This window comes from Sceloporus occidentalis, unplaced genomic scaffold (assembly GCF_023333645.1).
Source record: "Sceloporus occidentalis isolate IW3139 unplaced genomic scaffold, rSceOcc1.0.p SCAF_318, whole genome shotgun sequence".
Classification (NCBI taxonomy): Eukaryota; Metazoa; Chordata; class Lepidosauria; order Squamata; family Phrynosomatidae; genus Sceloporus; species Sceloporus occidentalis.
Window position 1 is genome coordinate 135240 of NW_028317298.1, and position 20817 is coordinate 156056.

The following is a 20817-nucleotide window of genomic DNA, read 5'->3' on the forward strand; positions in this document are numbered from 1 at the left end:
TTTCCTGTTCTCATGGCACGGCTCTCGTTTGTTCGGTGTAGGGGACAGGATTGAGGTGACCTGTGAATAAAAGTTAAGGTCAGAAGCGGAAGCGACAGGAGGAAGTGATTTTATAGTATTAATGCGGGCGGGCGAGGCCGAGAGAAAAAGCTGCCATGTAGAGGAGTGAGAGAGGTCAGACTGTGCGGTAAAATGCAGTGGGGCGGTGAGGTCAGACTGTGCGGTAAAGTGCAGTGGGGTGAGAGGTCAGGCTGTGGGGTAAAGTGCAGTGGGGTGAGAGGTCAGGCTGTGCGGTAAAGTGCAGTGGGGTGAGAGGTCAGGTCATGTGGTAAAGTGCAGTGGGGTTAGAGGTCAGGCTGTGCGGTAAACTGCAGTGGGGTTAGAGGTCAGGCTGTGCGGTAAAGTGCAGTGGGGTGAGAGGTCAGGCTGTGGGGTAAAGTGCAGTGGGGTGAGAGGTCAGGCTGTGGGGTAAAGTGCAGTGAGGTTAGAGGTCAGGTCATGTGGTAAAGTGCAGTGGGGTGAGAGGTCAGGCTGTGCGGTAAACTGCAGTGGGGTGAGAGGTCAGGCTGTGCGGTAAAGTGCAGTGGGGTGAGAGGTCAGGCTGTGCGGTAAACTGCAGTGGGGTGAGAGGTCAGGCTGTGCGGTAAAGTGCAGTGGGGTGAGAGGTCAGGCTGTGGGGTAAAGTGCAGTGGGGTGAGAGGTCAGGCTGTGGGGTAAAGTGCAGTGGGGTGAGAGGTCAGGCTGTGGGGTAAAGTGCAGTGGGGTGAGAGGTCCGGCTGTGCGGTAAAGTGCAGTGGGGTGAGAGGTCAGGCTGTGCGGTAAAGTGCAGTGGGGTGAGAGGTCAGGCTGTGCGGTAAAGTGCAGTGGGGTGAGAGGTCAGCAATATTTTGCAGTGCTCCAGTATAAATAAAATCTATGACTGAGAATCGCCATCTTGTTTCTTTTCCAAAGTAGCTTTCTAACTATTTTTGAGGCTGAAGAAAAGTAATGGCAGTTATTTCCAAAATTCTCATTTTTATTTTTTTTTTTTAAGAAAAACCACTTTTTACAGAAACGCTGCATCGGGGAGATGTATTCTAAACACAACATACGCGAGCTGCGTCCGTCCCACGGACTGAACTCATTCATAGCGAAAGTTCCCGCGGTTCCGGAGTTTAAAGCCCAGGCGTCCGTCGCACACTCACCCTGATCTCCCGTTATCTCACCAGGTCTTCATCCTTCTCCCATGATCCGCCTCGTTACAGGCACCAACCGCAATGGCTTCCAAATATACCCCCGCAGGGGGGCTTCAAGCCTCAGGGAGCGAATTAGAAGAGAAGAACGAAAGCAAAGGCAACAGAATCTGCAGGAGGAGAGAGCCGCTCAGGTACCTGCCTTCATACTGTGACTATTATTTATAGTTTTATATAGCGCCGTCATATTCCACAGCGCTGTACAATGGGAAAACAGTACATAACAAGTGGTACATAACATAACACTTTGACTTACAGAAAGAAGAGGTAAGGAGGGCCCTGCTCAAAGGAGCTTACAATCAAGATAAAATGCCTTCCATCTCGGAAATGACTCTTTCTTTTCTTGATTTCTTATTTTTTTCCGCTAATAATACAATTTTAAATGCTGTGGTTACTTTTCTCCCAAGAATTGTTTTTCAGTTTTGGGTAACCAGGTTCCGGACAAATTCAAAAGTAAAGGAGAGATTGACTGACGATCTACCGATATAATTACGCTAATGTTTATTACCAGATGATTTTCAGGGCTTTTGAAACTTCATGAAGCTGGAAAGTCCTTTCTTTACGGTGTTTGTCCATTTTTTACTGGCAGGTTATTTCCACCAAAGGTCAGCACTGGAAGGAGAAAGAGGTGATAAAGTATGAAAAGCACACAGAGCCGGGAGACAAGAAAGGTTAGCATGGGGGAGAGAAGGCGTCCCCATGCTATTTACGCAGCCATTCATACTGCCCGATAACCGATTATGTCTGTTCTTCCAGATACGTGCGCGCCTCTTCCTCCTTCCTATAGCCCCGGCTATGTTGAGGCTGCGTGGTATTCCTGGTGGGTTAAACAAGGTTTCTTTAAACCAGAGGTCCAGGTGAGTGCGGAGGCTTTAAATGTATTCTCTTTTAGTTCTGATGGATTAGGTTTATCTGCCAAACTAGGATGATTACAGAATCCGGTATCCATGCGGGAATAACTTTAATATAGTTTATGTAGGTACGCGTGTGTGTGTGTGTATATGTGGGTACGTGTACATAATTTCATTGGGAATTCTTTCTTTCTTCATCAGCGTCCAGCATATATTATTGTACCATTCCAAAGCCTGTACTCCACCTCATCCAGTGTTGTGGGCTTTTAGCTTTTACTTAGCAGGGGTTAAATCCTGAGCCCTGCCATTATGGGGTATCTGAACCTCATGCATGCGCAATGTACCCAGTTATTCTGCCCTCCTGGCAGAAGGCAGCAGCAGCTTTTTGAATCGGATGAGTGACTTCACTTGGCTTGTTTCACGGAGAGGAATTCGGGTTTCCTTGCTGATGAATGAAAAAAGTTTCATTTAATGTCCGTTTAATTATTTTCAGAAAATCCAGCCGCATGCTACTCAAGAAACCTTCGCTCTTTGCATCCCTCCACCAAATGTCACGGGTTCCCTGCATCTTGGACATGCACTTACTGTCGCCATTGAGGACTCGCTTGTCCGCTGGTGAGTGCGCGTTTATTTATTTTAGCACCATCAGCGCAGGCTTAGCTTGAAAAGCCGCAAATCTACATAAAAAACATTTGTATAGATATTCTTTATTATTTATGCCCATTTGTTTCCTTTACATTTTATGTTGTTGTTGTTTGTTTATATATATATATATATATATATATATTTATTTTTTTCCTTTATGTAACTCTCTTAGTATTTGCTGAACTAATGGATGGAGTCATTTTATTCCATTATACTCTCTTTGTTCTCATTACGTCATCATGTAATGCTTGAAAGTCAAAATGTTAAAAATTAAAGTAAAAAAAAAAGTGTGTATATACGTGTGTGTATATGTATGTATGTGTGTGTGTGTGTATGTATATATATATATATATATATATATATTTATACCAATTTATTATTAGGTCTAAACTTTGTAAAGGGCAGAATATATTAATTGCACCAATTATTGAAGTGGGTCAGCCAGTGTGGGTATGTTAGGAGTTCTAAAGTCCACTAATTTATAAGAGGATCCTGAGATAGATTATATATGGATTTGTATGCAAGTAATAAATTATTAAATGTAGAATCGTAAGTTACGACGTGCATAAGTTTTGTTTTATTTCATTACAGGAGGAGAATGAAGGGTCAGAAGGTCTTATGGGTTCCCGGTTCAGATCATGCTGGAATTGCGACACAGGTCAAGCCAACACTTCCCAACTCGCTTTAGATTTACTTAGATTGCAAGAAAGTAACAGTGTGGTAGATAAGTGGAACAGGCTCCCAGCAGACATGGTAGAGGGTAATACAGTGAGGGTATTAATCATGCATGGGATAGACATACTGCTCCTCAATCTAAGACGAGACCAACGACTGATTAAGGTTTGAGTCTCTACAGCAGCAGAAACAGGTAGGCTAGATGGGGGCCGGATGGGTCTTATAAATGATACGGGCCGGCTCCAGGGAGTTTCTCCTGCAGTAGGATCTGTAAAGTATTGGTCTGGTATAATGCAAAGATTTTCTCATTCATTGAACAATGCAGTATTCAGGGCCAGCTCAGCCCTTCATATTGGTAAAGCTAAACACAGTACTCCACGAGGAAAGTCATGCTTAGTGAACGTTCCCCTGTCTCTTCTGTCCCCAAAGGCCGTGGTGGAGAAGAAGTTGTGGAAAGAACAAAGTCTTTCACGCCATGATCTCGGTCGGGAGAAGTTTTTGGAATCCGTCTGGGAGTGGAAGGAAGAGTGCGTGTCCCCCCCCCCCCCCCCCCCGATCGTTCGGCTGTTACCGTTGCAGACGTGTTTGTATCGCGTGTGATGTCAATGATTATGTTTTGTCTTTTCAGGAAAGGAGATAGAATTTATCATCAGCTCAAGTCCCTTGGCGCTTCCTTGGACTGGGAGAGGAGCTGCTTCACTATGGATGAAGTAAGTGTCCGTCATCAAGGCCGTTCCTGCGGTGTCTCCCGGCAGGGGGAGGGACAGACTCGAACCCCCCTTTTGTCAGTGTGACCCCACAGAGGGGGGGGCAGATTCCAAGCCCCCTTCTGTCTGTGTGACCCCTCGGGGGAGGGACAGACGCCCAAAAACTTCTGCTTGTGTCACCCCACAGGGGGAGGGGCAGACTCCCAGCTTTTTAATTTTTTTATTCTCATTGTTGATATCCTTTACGCTGTAGACATTTTCCCGGGCGGTTACCGAAGCGTTTGTCCAGCTATATGACGATGGTTTGGTTTCTCGTCGCCGACGTCTCGTGAACTGGTCCTGTACTCTACGCTCTGCTATATCTGATATAGAGGTGAGGCCATAATACACAACGCTTTAACAAATCACACCACAGCGTTCAGTTCTCGGCAGGATAACTGTTTCCTTTTTAGAGTTCCACAACGCTTATTTTATTTTTTTTATTCAAAGAGACTGAAGGAGGAAGCACCGTTCAGCTTGGAATCGGAACACTCCAGTTAGTCGTGTCCGGAATAAGCATATGTAAAGGGCTCAGCGAGTGCTCCACAGACAGAGCCACATTTTTATTCCCACAAAGCTGTAAAGCAATGCTGAATCTTCAAATATATGTAAATGTCGTCATGTCGTCTTGTCTGACAGATATGATCGTGGCAGCAGAGGTACTGCTTTACTTGCTGCATTGAAATACAGAGACACACATGCATACGCAGATATGCAGCCCATTGAAAGGGACAAGCCTGTGCATTCACACACACATAACACCAGCTTCCGTACACATGGATCCAATCTCCTAATTCTCGCCCTATGCAGGTGGAGAGCCGACCCCTGACCGGGAAGACGAACCTCTTTGTCCCAGGCTACCAAAGAAAGGTTCCCTTTGGCCTCCTGTTCAGCTTCGCTTATCCCACAGAGGAGGGAGGTAAAACATCCAAGACGCCGTTGGTTATTCTCATAGACCGTCCCTTACTCGCCACCTCTGTGTAATACCCCCTCTCTCACCCCCGGCCAGATGACGAGATAACTGTAGCCACCACTCGTCCTGAGACCATGTTGGGCGATACAGCGGTGGCCGTCCACCCAGATGATCCAAGATACCTGGTGAGTTTGGGGGACTTGTTGGTCCTGAGAAGATGTGATGAGGCTTGATAAGCCAAAGAAAAGCTTAGAAAGGCAGGTGATGAATGTGTTGTAGGACTAATGCACGATCTCTCTTTATTTTAAAGATTTATCCGCTGTTTTGTAGATTTTAGTTGAGACATATCCTGGAAATTGTGTTTTCCCTCCCAATATTTGACATTAAATCCAGGTATAACATTGTTACAATTTTAGAAATTTCATGGAAAAAGGCTACGTCACCCGTTTTCAGGGCGGTTAATCCCAGTTGTTACCCACGAACTTGTGAACCCTGAGTTTGGCACAGGTAATTATTCTTCTACGTCGTTCTTCAGTCATGTAGATATGAGAATGAAAAAACCCGTCTCCCGCGTATCATCGCCACGGCCGCGGTCAAGAGATTCCGTACCGTATCCGAACGCATCGATATGAAGCATGGAAGTGTTATACATTTACATTCACCCACTGAAAGTGTCATTGCGTAGTAACGAGAAGGGGCGAGGGCCACAATCGTGGGTATTAAATCTGCCGGTTGCTTGCAGGAGCCGTAAAGGTGACTCCTGCCCACAGCCTGGTGGATTTCGAGATGGCGCAGGCCCTTTCGCTACCCATGGTGTCTGTGATTGGGGAGGACGGAGCGATGACGGAGGCCGGCGGAGACTGGATTCAGGTTTGCGTCTCCCTCTGCGTATCTCTATGTAACCCCCGCGGTCTCTCTCTCTCTGCACCTTTCTAATTCCCTCGCTGTGTGCCCTGCAGGGGGTGAAGAGATTTGATGCGCGGGAACAAGTTCTCTCTGCGCTAAAGGAGAGAGGTCTTTACAGAGGAGACTGTGAACATGCGCTGCTCCTTCCCATCTGCAGGTAAGGCAGCTACAATCTGCAGCTCGCTTCTCTTTGATGTGTTACATGCGCCTTGAATTGAGTCCTTACAGGCGTCTATCTCTGCATTCTAAAGGGTTTTTTTTCCTTCCAAAACTGGCTCATTTTTAAGTAGCCGGCAAATTAAATCATACCTTAGTAAAATACGAATAAGGGGGCTTCTCATTTCCAGCCGTTCCATGGGGTCCGTGGTTTGCACGCAGCCGCTGCTCCCTACGTAGCATGAAACTGCATAGGGTTGGAGCCGCATTTATTGCATCTCTTTGGGTATTTCTGTGTTAACGTTCATATAGACTGACGTATATCAATCCCCCTTTCCCAGCCGTTCCGGCGACGTCATTGAACATCTGCTGAAAAGCCAGTGGTTTGTCAATTGCGATGATATGGCGCAAAAGGCTCTAGAGGTAAGAGACGCCAAAACCCTTTCCCTCTTTCTACCCCTGTCCCCCAGCCCTTTTAACCCTTTACACTTCTTCCGACCTGCCTCCTTTCCTCCCCTAGGCTGTGGATTCGGGACGTTTGAAGATGACCCCATCGTATCACCAGAAGAACTGGAGGAACTGGCTCTCGAACATAAGGTGTCCCACAACGGATATCTCTGCATCTTACTAGAATTGACCGTAGCCCGTACCTTTCCGGCATGCAGACCCTCAGAGTTCCTCTGCCGCTTTAAGAACACCTTGGATTCAAATAAAGTCTTTCACCGATGAAAATAGAAGTGGAAATAATAGCGTCCACAGAAAATTGCTTCCTGGTGGATAATTATATCCATAAACAATTATTTTGTATTAGAGGGGGGGGCTTGTTCTGTGGACCCTCCTATTTGTAAAAGTAGTCATAGAAGCATCCCGTGGTGTAAGCATACCGTGGGCTAGACATGTATGTTTTGTGGAATTGTATGTGCACTTTATTCACATGTTTTATGATGTTTAAAAAATCACCTTTTATAATTTACCTTTTTTATTTAAAGCGATTGGTGTATTTCACGTCAGCTTTGGTGGGGACATCAGATTCCGGCTTATTGTGTGACGGTTCAGGGGCCGGAGCAGGTAAACCGAGGCGCCATGCAATCATCTTGTGTTGCTATAAATTGCTTATTTGCCGCATTATTCCGAGCAAAATAAATATGTCTCTGTATCTCATGCGGCACTGGGTTATAAAATACACAGTCCGAACTGTCTCATGTCAACAAGCCCTATGATATTAAAGCAGTCTGTTGATTTATTGGTTTTTATGGGTCTTAGAACCTCTGTGGTGAGACTGAAGGATTCTGGGTAGCTGCCCGCAGCGAGGCGGAAGCCAGAAGAAAAGCAGCCGAGACTTTGGGGAGACCAGAGGAGGAACTTCTTCTAAAGAGAGGTGAGAATTGTTTTTTGAGGTGCTTAACAAATTTAATATAAGTTGTTTTTTTTTTTTCGTTTTTTTTTCTTTTATACAGTCAAAAACTGTTGTTTGAAATGTACTCCGAGAAAGCAGGCTGCACGTTTCCGATTACAAGCTGCTTTCCAGTCCGGTCTTGCCTGCATGCACTGTATAGTTCTAGACGTTCGCTCTCAGCTCTCGGGAGCTGCCCGGAAACGCTGGTCTTTAAAGTTGATCAGCCGTAAAGCTGCATGGGAAAGAAAAAAACTGATTAAAATATTCCAGCTGCACCTTTATATAAAAAAATAAAAGCCTCTTTAATATATATATATATATATATATATATTTATATATATATATATATATAGATACATATATTATATTACTTTTTATTCTTCTACAGCTGTGCATTATGGATGTAGTGAATCTAAAGTCCTTTTTTGTTGGCTTTTGTGTAACGTGACGTTCAGCTCTTGTATGTTCATTTCTAGATGAAGATGTTCTTGATACGTGGTTCTCATCAGCTCTTTTCCCCTTTGCCATGCTGGGCTGGCCAGGGCATGTAAGTTTATGATATATATATATATATATATATATATATACACTACTTGTTATGTCTTGTTTACCCATTGTACATTGCTGCGGAATATGATGGTGCTATATAAAACAATAAATAATAATTCCTTATTCCCTATGGTGAGTTGGCATGGCATGCATTGTGCTGTTTGGAGCTTTGGTTTGTTTAATGGGAACTTCAAGCCTTCATACCCTGCAATGTCTTTTATTTTTGCTCCGTTGCAGACCCAGGATTTCCAAGCCTTTTATCCGAATTCCCTTCTGGAGACCGGGAGCGATTTGCTGTTCTTTTGGGTGGCTCGAATGGTAATGTTGGGGGAGCAGCTTACGGGACGCTTACCGTTCAGGGAGGTAAACCTTTTTCTATGTACGTTTGGTGAGAAGGAGGACGCGCTCCGGATGAGAGATGGGGGACGTTTTCTGTCTGTACTTTCAGGTCCTCCTGCACTCTATGGTCAGAGATGCCCACGGTAGGAAGATGAGCAAATCTCTGGGCAATGTACTTGATCCTCTAGATGTGATGACTGGAATATCCTTGGAGGTAATACCATCTGTTTGTAATAAGAGCGCCTGCATGTTCCATGGCGGTGTACATTAAATACCAACCAACAGCGCTGGTTACACTGAGGCCCTGCTGATAAAAGCTCATGCTCTGGGGTCATTTAAGGGACATAAAGGGAATTTTGGGGCACAAAAGTGGGTATTGGTACGGAGGATACGCTGATCGACCCGTCCCATGGGTAACCTGTATCCTCTTCGAATTGTCATTGCTATCTGTCGCTGTGATACGAGCCACGTTCTGTCACTCGGGACATGGACCGTTTCACGACACTGGGATAAACGCCGCCGTATATCACCAGATCATGTGGCGGTCCCGCTTCGACAATTACCGCTATCTGACGCCATCGCTTTTTCAGGGTTTGCAGCAAAAATTAAAAGACGGGAATCTAGATCCTCGGGAGTTGAAAGTGGCAGAAGCTGGATTGGTGAGTTTTAAATGAAATGAAGTAATAATCACATTCGTAACATTGTGTTTTTTTAAGTTTAATAAAATTACATTTTAAGCACATGGTTTCGCCCCTGTCTCCACCGCTATCTCTTCTCACAGCTGAAGGACTATCCGCGGGGGATCCCGGAGTGCGGGACGGATGCTCTGAGATTCGCTCTTTGCTCCTACAGAGTCCAAGGTGACGCTCCATTGGCAGTATGACGGCTAAAAGCCAATAATAATCTTCTATATATTTTAATTTCTGGCCCCGATGTAGGCCATTCAGCCGAAATGTGGACTTAACATTTTGGATTTCTGTTGGGGCGTGCGCTGTTCTCTTGGTTTAGTTGTTTGACGACTGCCCGGCTTTGACCCCTGGTTAGAGGTTATGTGCGTAATCCGTAAAGCGTAGAAAGGCTTACCGTGTTTCTCCGTTTGTTTAAGGGGATGACGTTAACCTGGATGTTGCTTCGGTCCTTGCTGTTCGCCATTTCTGTAACAAAATCTGGAATGGGGTGAAGTTCGCGCTTTCTGCTCTTGGCGAGGATTTCGCTCCCGTCCCCATGGAAGAGGTAATTTCCCCAAACAGGATCGAATAGGAAATCATCATTGGTCTGATTATTGATTCTATTGGATCAATATTGATACTTTTGTTACATTAATCAACTTGCTTGCAAGACACCAATCTGCTTAAAGGGGCAAATAGATAGAGATGATTGGGCAGAATTTCCCCCCCATGCGTTTGCAAAATGTATATAATGGAAATAATGCTGGCTTCAGTAAGGACGGAGGCTTTGCCCAGCTGCTGACACTCTCTCCTATCGTGACTGTCCCAGCTCAGGCCGGTCGCTCCCGTGGACCGGTGGCTTCTGGACCGTTTGCGGCAGCTGACGGAGGAATGCGAGAGGAGACTTCAGACCTACGACATTCATGTTGCCGCCGGAGCCATCCAGGCGTTCTGGGTGCAGAATTACTGTGACGTCTATTTGGTGAGTGACGGTCACCACGGTGAACAGGGGACCAATTAAAAATGTATCTTGGTGAAATAACTTTTTTTTTTGTTAACTTTTTTCTAATTTTGTTTCGATTTACTTCTCCACTCATAAGGAAGCCGTGAAACCCGTCTTGAAGGGGCCTCATGCTTCTGATGCTCGCCAAGTGCTCTACCGGGGAGCAGAACTAACGCTCCGTCTGCTCTCCCCATTTACACCTTTCTTATCGGAAGAGCTATGGCAACGACTCCCCTCGGCCGATGTAATACGGGCGCCTAGTGTTTGTGTGGCCGAATACCCCAGCCCCCTTCACACGGTAAGCAATAACTATACGGATTCCAAGTATTGACAAGTGTTGCAGTGGAAGGGCATCATCGTGTTTCCCTGCGTTCAGTTTTTGTGTTCTTGGGACGTCTGTAAGTGAGAGGGGGACATGACCCCAAAATAGGAGGACCTTACAAGGGTCATTGCTGTGTGTATTTGGTTTTAGTACATATTGCATTACACATTTACTTTGTTGTTTGGGGCAGAGGGATGCTGACAGTGACCTGGAATCTCCATTATTGTGACTGTAAGCTCTTATGCCAAGGCTTGGGAGTAATCACTAGAAAGCACCCCACCCCCCCACGACCGATTTGTACCTGTGTTTTTATTTTATATTATTTATGCTACCTCCACTATTTGCTTATTTGCATTGGAGACTTGGCTTCTCTTCATAGACGTGGTCACCGGTACCAGGACATCACCAGCCTGCCCCTGACAAGCGCTGATTGGCCGGGCATTAGCTCACACAGTAGTGCAGCTAATTAAATTGGGCTTTCTACGCAGGCTCACTGGCTGTACCCCGAGGAAGTCCGCCAATTTGACTTTGTCCAGTCCGTGATCCGAGCGCTGCGCAACTTAAGAAGCGAATACAACATGACCAAGGCACGACCAGAAGGTGGGATTGTCTGGTATACAGGCCTATATTTACATGTTAGTCTGCCATTTTAAATGAGACAGAACAGGAAATATTTAACATATTTAATAATTTCTCTCTTGTCCCCTCTTCCCACATTTACCCCAATGTGTGTCTCTCTCTCTCTGATGTCTATCTTGCCCCCTTTTGTTTTCATATTAGTCCATGTCTTCTGCTCCCTACAAGAAGATCTCCAGTCTCTCCAGGCGTTCCTCGCGCCACTCCAGACTCTGTCCCTCTCCGGTCCCCTTCATCTCCACCTGTCACAGGGTGGACTTCAGCACGGTGACCCTCCTGGGTGGGCCATAGGAGAAGTGACTGAAAACTGCCATGTTCACCTAAATCTACAGGTCTGTGACGCCTTCCCATTCCTCTCGCGTGTTGGTTTTCTAGGAACCATCAACATTGTTATCCAATCAGAACAACAACAAGCTCTTCGGAACTGTGATTGAGTCTTATTCCACTCCAATGTAGAGTAGCTGTATAGGGTGATACTGTGGAAACATTCTAAATATGGAGCAGCCCAACAATTCTACTGGTTTCCATGGCGATTGATTTACCTTTTAGAATGTTGCCCCAGGATTGCTATTTATGCACTTGGCCCACTGCCTGTTTGCCGGTTCCCATGAAATGTAATGGAAGAATGTCTTTTGCAAGACACAAGTAATCCCGTGGCGAGTATGGACTGCCAAAGACTGTCTGTCTCCATGGGCCAGGTGTCACAATTGATGCATATGGGTTAGGAACCTCTACGTGTTTATGTATCTCTCCTGAGGTCGTGGCTCCCGCTGGCGATACACAACGTGAATGTTGGCCCCCTTTCAGAATTCACATTCTCTGCTCTGTCTCTTGCCCAGGGTCTTGTTGATCCTCCTTCAGATCTCATCAAATTGAAGTCCAAGCATCAGAAGTTACAACGCGAGCTTCAGGAAAAGATGAGGAACAAGACAGAAGATACCGAGGTATACGTCTGTGGCTAGTTCTGTCCTCACAGTTCATTAGATCCTTGCAGGTTGTCTACTTGTTATCGGGGTAAAAGTTTAATCCTGAGGGCTTTAAAAGGAGCAGCTCATTCTAGCTCACCCTATTTCTGATAAGAAGCTATTGTTTGTCCAATTACCCCAGCGTCACTTAACATAGAGCGTGTGAATGAAGGGCCTGTCTAAGTTGCCATACCCATAGTGCTCTGGGTTTTGTGATTTTTATTCTTTGGCGAAAGCCACTAAAGAATAAATAATATCTTTCTCTGCTCAATTTCTGTGCAGGACAAGTCTCTTCAGCAGAAAATCTCTAGAATCCAGCGTACCATAGAGACTTTACAGCGCATGTTAGGAGATGCAAACACTTTGCAACCATAAAACTCCATAGTGACGCCGTGTGGTCACTGTGTGTATTGCAGGCTATTTTATCCAGTGTTTGGCATCCTGGGAGCAATGTACTATAAATTACTGTGAAAGTAATAAAACAAAGATTTTACAATTTTTTTTTTATAATTTTGTCACTCAAGCGTGCATTTATTTGAATACCTGATATTCATCATATTGTGAAATCCCTATTTTCTGTTATTTCTGCCCATACACAGGCGTGCAATACCTTGGAGAGGAATATGTTGACCTCTTTAGAAACGGTTAACGGTCCACAAAGCCCCACCTGCGGTTTTATTTCTCAAGGAAAGTTTTGAAATTCAGGCTTTAAGTTTTATTTTCAAGTTACAGATACAAAACAAAGCAATATAACAAACGGTGGGGCTAATCTAACGACTAAAAACAAAAGGTCAAGGTCTAAACTGACCACAAAATCGCAGCCAAGGATCCGTCTGGACGGCTGGTGCATTCACGCACCTGTACGCACGATGATTCATTTTGTCAAACTAGGAAATGGCTGAAACGGGGAGATTTGGTACAAAAATAAATATATACATTTCTCTTTCTAATTGGTTTTGTACAGTGGTTGATGGGAGGTGGAATCGGAAATTCCTGTTAAAGGGAAACAAGAAAAGAAGTCAGTATGTTGCAATTGACATCCAGTAATAGATTGTAAGCTCATAGGAGTCAGGGCCCCTTCTCTTATTTTTTTTGAGTTTTCCTAGCATTACAATCGTAGAATTTTGGTACATGTAGTCTTGTCTTAGTTTAGGGAGCCATATGCCTATCCTATGCATGTTTAAGTTCCCTCACTGTATTAGCCTCTACCACTTCTGCTGGGAGGCAGTTCTACTTATCAACCTCCCTCTCCATAAAGTAAAACTTCCTTACATTCCATCTAAGCCTCTGACCCTCTATTTTTAGATTATGGTCGCTTGTTGTAACGTTTCTCTGTTACTTGGCTGCTTGATTCGCTTCATAGACAGTAGCCCATACCCTACTCTTTCATCTGCTTTGGACAACTTACCAAATTACTGATGTGGCTTCCAGCATGGATCTACCGGCCCGACTGGGGGAATTTCAACCCCGACTGTGAAGAACCTGTAGGAAGTAAGGATAAATTGCAATTAACATTCCCCAGGTGCTATAGCAGCGATAACCACCCAATGTATATGTCTATGTAAGTACATTGCCATTTGTTAAAATGGGGAGAACTAAGTGGGAACTATGCCATCTAGTGCTTGCCCATCATCCTGGCCATTTTAGAGCTCTTACTACTCACCAGAAGACCCGCCAGTTCCACCTGAAGAACCTCCGACTCCACCAGAAGACCCACCAGAAGACCACGATCCTCCAGAAGAGCTCCCGCTTATACTTCCTCCTGTGCCAACGGAACCACCTCTTGAAGGCTGGTTATTTATTGCTCCAAAGATGACAGAGCTTCCAAAGGTGTTACTCCCAGCTCCTCCACCTAATATTTGATTCATTCCTTGACCGCTGTTTAAGCCGAGCCCTTGAGATTGGGAGATCTGGGAAGATCCACCACCACCTCCTGCACCACCACCTCCGATGCCCCCTGCGCCGCCTCCTCTGATTTGATCCGTAGCGGTAGCTCCGAAAATAACAGCGTTAGAACCTAAGATGGGAAAAGAAGCGAGCTGATTGTGTATAAACATTTTACTGAGCTTTATAGTTCTGTGTTGCCCACCCCCAACAGCTATTAGGGCAAGATGGGCAGGTGTGAGATGGTCCTAATGGTCAAGAAATCAATCAAATTCCTTTATATCTCACCTGTCGTCGCATTTTTACCGCATCCAGGTGACACTGGTACATCTGCGGGATTTATCCCTCCTGGAATGAAATAGGTGAAGCGTGAACGCCTATAGAACAGGTAATGGATCAAAGAAGACTGAATGGAGAGACTCATCGCACATCTCCGGCTCTCAAAAAGTTCAACGTCATGAGTAGCTTGAGCCAAGGCTATTGACTCTAATACTTTGATACAAAGTAACAACATTATATATCTCTCATTTCATAAAGAAATTCTATAAATTAATTTCTCTGCCCATTCCGTCATGGAAGGTCTTGAAACTTTTAGTCCACAACACCTGGAGTTCTTGAAGAACTTAGTTTACTGTATTTAAATTAAATTGGAGACCCACAATGCACCATGTGTGCCCAGTTTGTCAGGTGGCCAGCCAGGGCCCGAGGTATGGTCTTGTTTGAGCTAAAAAAATGTGAAATTTTCATGGAGATCACATGACAAGGTCGCACAATTATATGGTGCTCAATGAGTAAATACAAGTGGTAAGATTGCCACGTATTACCTGGAAGTCTGAAAGTATCGGGAGAACCAGCTCCAAAGATAACAGAAGTCTGCTGAGATTGTCCTCCACCGGCCCATCCACCTTGTCCTCCACCAGCCCATCCTCCTGTTGCTACTCCACCACCAGCAGAGCCTGATGCTCCTCCTCCCTGTCCACCACCGGCCCATCCTCCCTGTCCACCACCAGCTCCACCGGCCCATCCTCCTTGTCCACCTCCAGCTCCACCGGCCCATCCTCCCTGTCCTCCTCCTGTTGCTACTCCACCACCAGCAGAGCCTGATGCTCCTCCTCCCTGTCCACCACCGGCCCATCCTCCTTGTCCACCTCCAGCTCCACCGGCCCATCCTCCTTGTCCTCCTCCTGTTGCTACTCCACCACCAGCAGAGCCTGATGCTCCTCCTCCTCGTATGACTTCATTGTGTGTAGCGCCAAATATCACAGAGCTTTGCTGAGATGAGCTTCCTCCACCTGCCCATCCTCCTTGTCCTCCTCCTCCTCCTCCTCCAGCTCCACCAGACCATACTAATCCACCACCTGTTCCTCCACTAACGGATCCAGAAGATGATCCTCCTCCACGCACTGGTTGATTGTTTTGCTGAGACATACCTCCACCTCCCATGGATCCAGAAGATGACCCAGACCAACTACCACCACCACCACCACCTGCTCCAACTCCTGAAACTACAACTGATCCAGAACTACCCCGAATAACTGTGTTGGATGAACTGCCGAAAATAACAGAGGACTGAGAGCCTGAGGAGTGAGAGCCTGAGGACTGAGAGCCTGAGGACTGAGAGCCGCCTCCACCGACAGAGCCAAGCCAAGGGTTGGATGATCCTGATGCCACTCCAGAAGATGAAGACGAACTACTACCAGAACCTTGGGAACTTGACATGTACTGGAAAACGGTTTCTCCGGAAGCCCCTGTGATGAAGTGAATGGAGAGAATAGAGTAGCATATTAGAGGGAGGGTGACACAAGCAGAAGGAGTGATGATGTCCTCAAATTTTGTTGAGCAGATGACTATTGGATAAGTGATATTCAGGAAAGGATACCAACCTGTGGAGATGCCAGTTATTCGTGCGAAACCTGGGGTTCCATCACACGGAGGATATTGTGCCAGAGGGTCTGAAAGAGTAACACCAATTAATATATATAATATATACATTCATTACTTACGGACAAATACAAACGTACCATCAGTCACTGCAATTGCCAACGCATAGGACTAGTTTTGAAAGCCCGCGTCTGCCTGTTGACAATGCATGCATAGCAGACAAGCAGGAACGCACACACTCCTTAACACGCACGCTCACCTTAACACGTACACTCACCTTAACACGCACACTCACCTTAACACGCACACTCACCTACACCTTAAAACACTGTATTGTTACTAATGACTATACATTTACGTGATGTCATCTATGGAATGGGTAAATATGAAATATAACAATTTGGATTTATAGAGATACAGGTTGGGGGGTCCTGGTGAGCTAACAATCTAAAATCATAGAAGGTGACCCAAGATTAAAGAGCCACACAGTCGCCCTACCATGATAGCATAGTTGTTATATTGCTAAAGTACACAGATCCTACTCCTGGTATCTACACGTACCTGCTTACTATTTGCCTAAAGGGTTATTTGGCCCATTTTACTTGGTCGTTGACTTCGCTTAATATTTGGGATAACCTTATGCCTGTCCCAGGCTTCAATTCACTCATTGGGTTAACTGCTACCACTTCTGCTGGAAGGCTGTTTCACTTATCCACCACCCCTACATTAAAGGGACACTCTCTTACATTACATTACAACTTACAGTTATTTAAAGTATGTGACTTACCCGAGGGTCCACTCAATTTTTGAATGGGGTCCCTGCAAAGTTTCAGTGTTGCAGCATCTAAAGATCACAAAACAACGTTCATTAATGTGAGAGCAGAGCTTGATGTAAGTTATTTAATTCATTTACTACCTGCCTAGGAGTATAACTCTCGGGACGCTAAGCCAGCTTTATGTCTTTCTAAAGATGGCAGGAGTTGAGATCTCCTGCAGCTTGTGTTATAGTAAAGCTTAGAAGAGTGCGGGAACGATGAATGGAACCGAAGCACAAATAAAATGCGATCCTGCTCACAGAGACTGCCTGAGTGCTACTTACTTATTACCACTTACTAACACTAGCTAATACCCCCTTCCAGTGATCGACTCAACCTACCACTAGCTAATACCCCCTTCCAGTAATTGCCACATCCTTCCACTAGCTAATACCCCCTTCCAGTGATCGACTCAACCTACCACTAACTAATACCCCTTCCAGTGATCGACACAACCTACCACTAATACCCCCTTCTAGTGATCACCAGATCCTACCGCTAGCTAATACCCCCTTCTAGTGATCACCACAACCTACCACTAACTAATACCCCCTTCCAGTGATCGACACAACCTACCACTAATACCCCCCTCCAGTGATCACCACAACCTACCACTAACTAATACCCCCTTCCAGTGATCGACACAACCTACCACTAACTAATACCCCCTTCCAGTGATTGACACAACCTACCACTAACTAATACCCCCTTCCAGTGATCTACTCAACCTACCACTAATACCCCCTTCTAGTGATCACCAGATCCTACCGCTAGCTAATACCCCTTCCAGTGATCACCACAACCTACCACTAACTAATACCCCCTTCCAGTGATCGACACAACCTACCACTAACTAATTCCCCTTTCAGTGATCACCACAACCTACCACTAGCTAATACCCCCTTCCAGTGATCGCCACAACCTACCACTAATACCCCCTTCTAGTGATCACCACAACCTATCACTAGCTAATACCCCCTAGTGAGTGGCAATACGAAGGTCAAAGGTGTAGATGATACCTCCTCCAGTAACTTATGTTGCCTGGTGTTACCCCCCCAGTTATTATTACTGCCCGGGGTATTTTTGTTACCCTGCGGTGAGAAATCCTGCCTTTCAGCGACTGCTACTTTCTATCAAAGAGCTGGAATTCCATCCGACGTGAAACCACCAAATGTATCTGAAGGCGGCGAAGGTTCCTCAGCCCCACTCCGGCCACTTACTGCAGAGATCGAGGCCGACGGCCAAGACCAGCAGGGTCCCAGCGTGACGAATCCCACCCATTCCGTCTGGGTCTCGAGGGCCGGTCTCTCCTCCTTTGGGAACACAGAGTCCGCTTCGCCCGAATGGGAAGGTTTATATGAGGCTCGCTGAGTGGGAGGAGATGGCTCTTCTCCGGCGTTGGCTTGGAAGTCAGCAGAAGCCTGACAAAGCATGTCTCACCGGGGTGTGCGAGGCTCGCAGGGAGCTGACACCCATGGGTGTGATTGTTTATAGGTATGATTTTACATGGATCCCAAAATATAGGGCGGGGGAGACGGTGATTCAGCGAACGGCCTTGCGAAGAAAAAAAAAAAAGCTTTGAAGATGCCACCAGCCTCGAGCTTCAGTACAAAAATTATTACCCCAAAGAATCAACCCCCCCCAAAAATCCCACTTACATAGAAGCTCAGAATCTGGCGGCAGATCATTCGCTGGCCTCGTCTTAGATCCAGGAGCCGTATGTCTATCCCATGCATGTTTAATCCCCTCACTGTATTACCCTCTACCACTTCTGCTGGGAGGCTGTTCAACGTATCTACTACTCTCTTATTTATTTATTTCTGAAAATGTTTTCCCGTGACCTTCAATTTGAATAGAGAGATTCTAGAGATTTCCATCCCGAGCTAGATGTTTGGTTCCGTGTGTCAAGAACGGCAAAATAATTGTCCACTCATTTAGCATCACAACCTTTAATGTATTATTATCAAAGTTTTATAAATATATATATTTTTTTCTAGATTGGTCAAAGAGTTCTAGAATAAACGTTCTCGGTATACTGCGGACAGGTACAGCTTCCCAGGTCTTTCTTTGCCCAGATTCGCATTACATAATAATATTAGTTATTGTTTTATTTGGCACCATCATGTTCCGCAGCGCTGTACAATGGGTTATCTATTCCCTGATAGTATACGCCACGCCCCAAAACCTAAAATAACCATCGAAACCTAAATAATTAGTACCTTTCTCGCGGTTTAGAAAGTTATAGCGATAACTGCGGATTATCAGGACTTGTCGGAAAGTTCTACCTCTTATAAATAACTCTTATTACAAAACTAGCATAGAACATAGAAGAGCAGAAGAGAATTACATTTAAAAAACAAAAACATTGAGACAAAGCGACCCACTAATAACATTTTACAATTCAAATGATTAAAAAAAAATAAAAAAATTTAATGCTGATTATTAATATCTTTATCTTTGCCCTTTTTGTCTTTTTTTTCATTTTTTTATTAAAATTTTTCCATGACTTAAGGACCCAGAAATCTAGGGGCTCCAGAAAATCTTTGGCACGTAAGGTTGACCAACTTTATGTATATTGTTACATTAGATGTTTCCCGTAGACGGAGCATAGAAAGGATCCAGTCAATGGATTAATTCCAGATGCCCTGTCTGCGATATATATGGGGCCGCCGATTAAAATCAGAGCTCCCGATTCTCCCAACATGAAAGCGGAGGGGGTATTTATTTACCCTCTTTCCTTCCAGACCTGATACCTCAGAAGGTCCTCGAGATCTCCTTGATGATATTTTTTGTCTTCCTTGATGGATTTTTCCAGTTTTATATATATATAAAAAAATATTTTCTACAAGTTTTCAGGTTCTGTTTACACTTTTTCATGGGGTGGAATAAAACGAATATTTTCGGATGAGTTCGTGATTTACATCTATAATTACAGCTCCGGGGTCTACTATATTTTTTGGATCACATGAAAGGGTGGAAGCCACTCTGTACGCGCCAGACATGTTCTTGGCACTTGGACGAGCCGTTCCTCACTGCAGACATTCCTCAAACTTCATTCCCAGCTAATCTCAGCACGAAGACCCCGTCTCGCGTGTGAATCTGACCCCTGGGGACCTCATTCACAAAGTACCATGATGTCCTAAGAAGGTTCTTCTGAGGTTCTTCTTGGCCAAACTAAAAAAACATACTTCATACGTCTTTGCTGCTGTTGCTGATTCATAGAATTCAGGGCATTCTCTTGAATTTTTACTGGTAGCCGGTTTTACCGGCACCGAGTCTACCTGCATGCCCTGGCTTGGCACGTTAAGTGCTGTTTAACACTTTTATTACTTAATGCGGCATTAAGACATCTTAGTGCTGCTGAAAAACCAAACCCTTCATAGAAATTATTCTTTAATCATCTAATTCTTCGATCAAAAATTTGCCTCGTTTATAATTTTGTACGGGTGCTGTTAATTGTCATGTGACACAAAAGGAGATATTCATTGGTTGTTGCCATAGATTTTTTTTTTTTTTTTTTTTTTTTTTAAAGCTTCAATGGAAAGCATTACCAGATGGTGAATGAAGTCAGCCTGGCACTTTATCTGGCAGGCAGTACTATAGATCAAGAGATGGATTCCTAATCAAAATGGGGACTGCCCAGCTCAACGCAGTACATAACGTGAAGGGAGATGCACAACAACTAGCTAGAGAGTGGGGGTAAAGTGGCAAAGGCATATGGGGGGCTCCTCAGAATCGCCCCCCCCCGTGCCTTTCTATGGGAGACACCATGAAAATTTAAAGGGGCCACATAGTTATCATATAGATTGCATCCGATGGACTTTCCCTTTAATATCGCTGATGTTACTTGAAGGGTAATATTCAACAAAATTCATTTATAAATCCATTCTCCATGATAAATAAATGTAATAAAAAATAAAAAAAGTTGATTTTCAAATTTAATTTATGTCATTATAATAAATGTAATTTAATATATATATATATATATATATATTTTTTTCTAAATAGATTTTCAGGTATAGAGACCGGAGGCAGAAGCCTGAACCTTGAAAAGCGGGGCGTCCGCATCACCCTGCTGGATGATCTGCATCTTATAATTTTTTGGGTTGCGTGGCGTCTAAAAAGAATAAAACATATAAAACACCGCATTGCGTTTCTCTCCTTGCGATTGCGCAACAGCCTTTTTTTTTTTTTTGCCCGCTTACGTTAACCTGTCATTTAAAACGAACCAGCAG

The 20817-nt window shown here is 44.8% G+C and overlaps 1 protein-coding gene across 1 annotated transcript; it reads left to right on the forward strand.

The window, feature by feature from the left end:
• The first annotated feature begins 1225 nt into the window (after nt 1–1225).
• Nucleotides 1226–17953, forward strand: LOC149274832 (valine--tRNA ligase, mitochondrial-like). The gene is made up of 34 exons (XM_089505218.1): nt 1226–1366; nt 1822–1903; nt 1989–2089; nt 2577–2698; nt 3320–3386; nt 3833–3930; nt 4032–4113; nt 4364–4483; nt 4960–5068; nt 5159–5247; nt 5479–5569; nt 5805–5932; nt 6022–6125; nt 6466–6547; nt 6645–6721; nt 7114–7192; nt 7403–7502; nt 7997–8067; nt 8307–8432; nt 8518–8622; nt 8999–9067; nt 9190–9268; nt 9514–9641; nt 9906–10058; nt 10177–10377; nt 10890–11036; nt 11182–11304; nt 11877–11981; nt 12285–12346; nt 13650–13795; nt 13890–14011; nt 14807–15115; nt 15452–15605; nt 17700–17953. Exons 1-34 carry the CDS (start codon nt 1226–1228, stop codon nt 17951–17953), a joined length of 4026 nt encoding a protein of 1341 aa, XP_089361344.1.
• The last annotated feature ends 2864 nt before the right edge of the window (nt 17954–20817 follow it).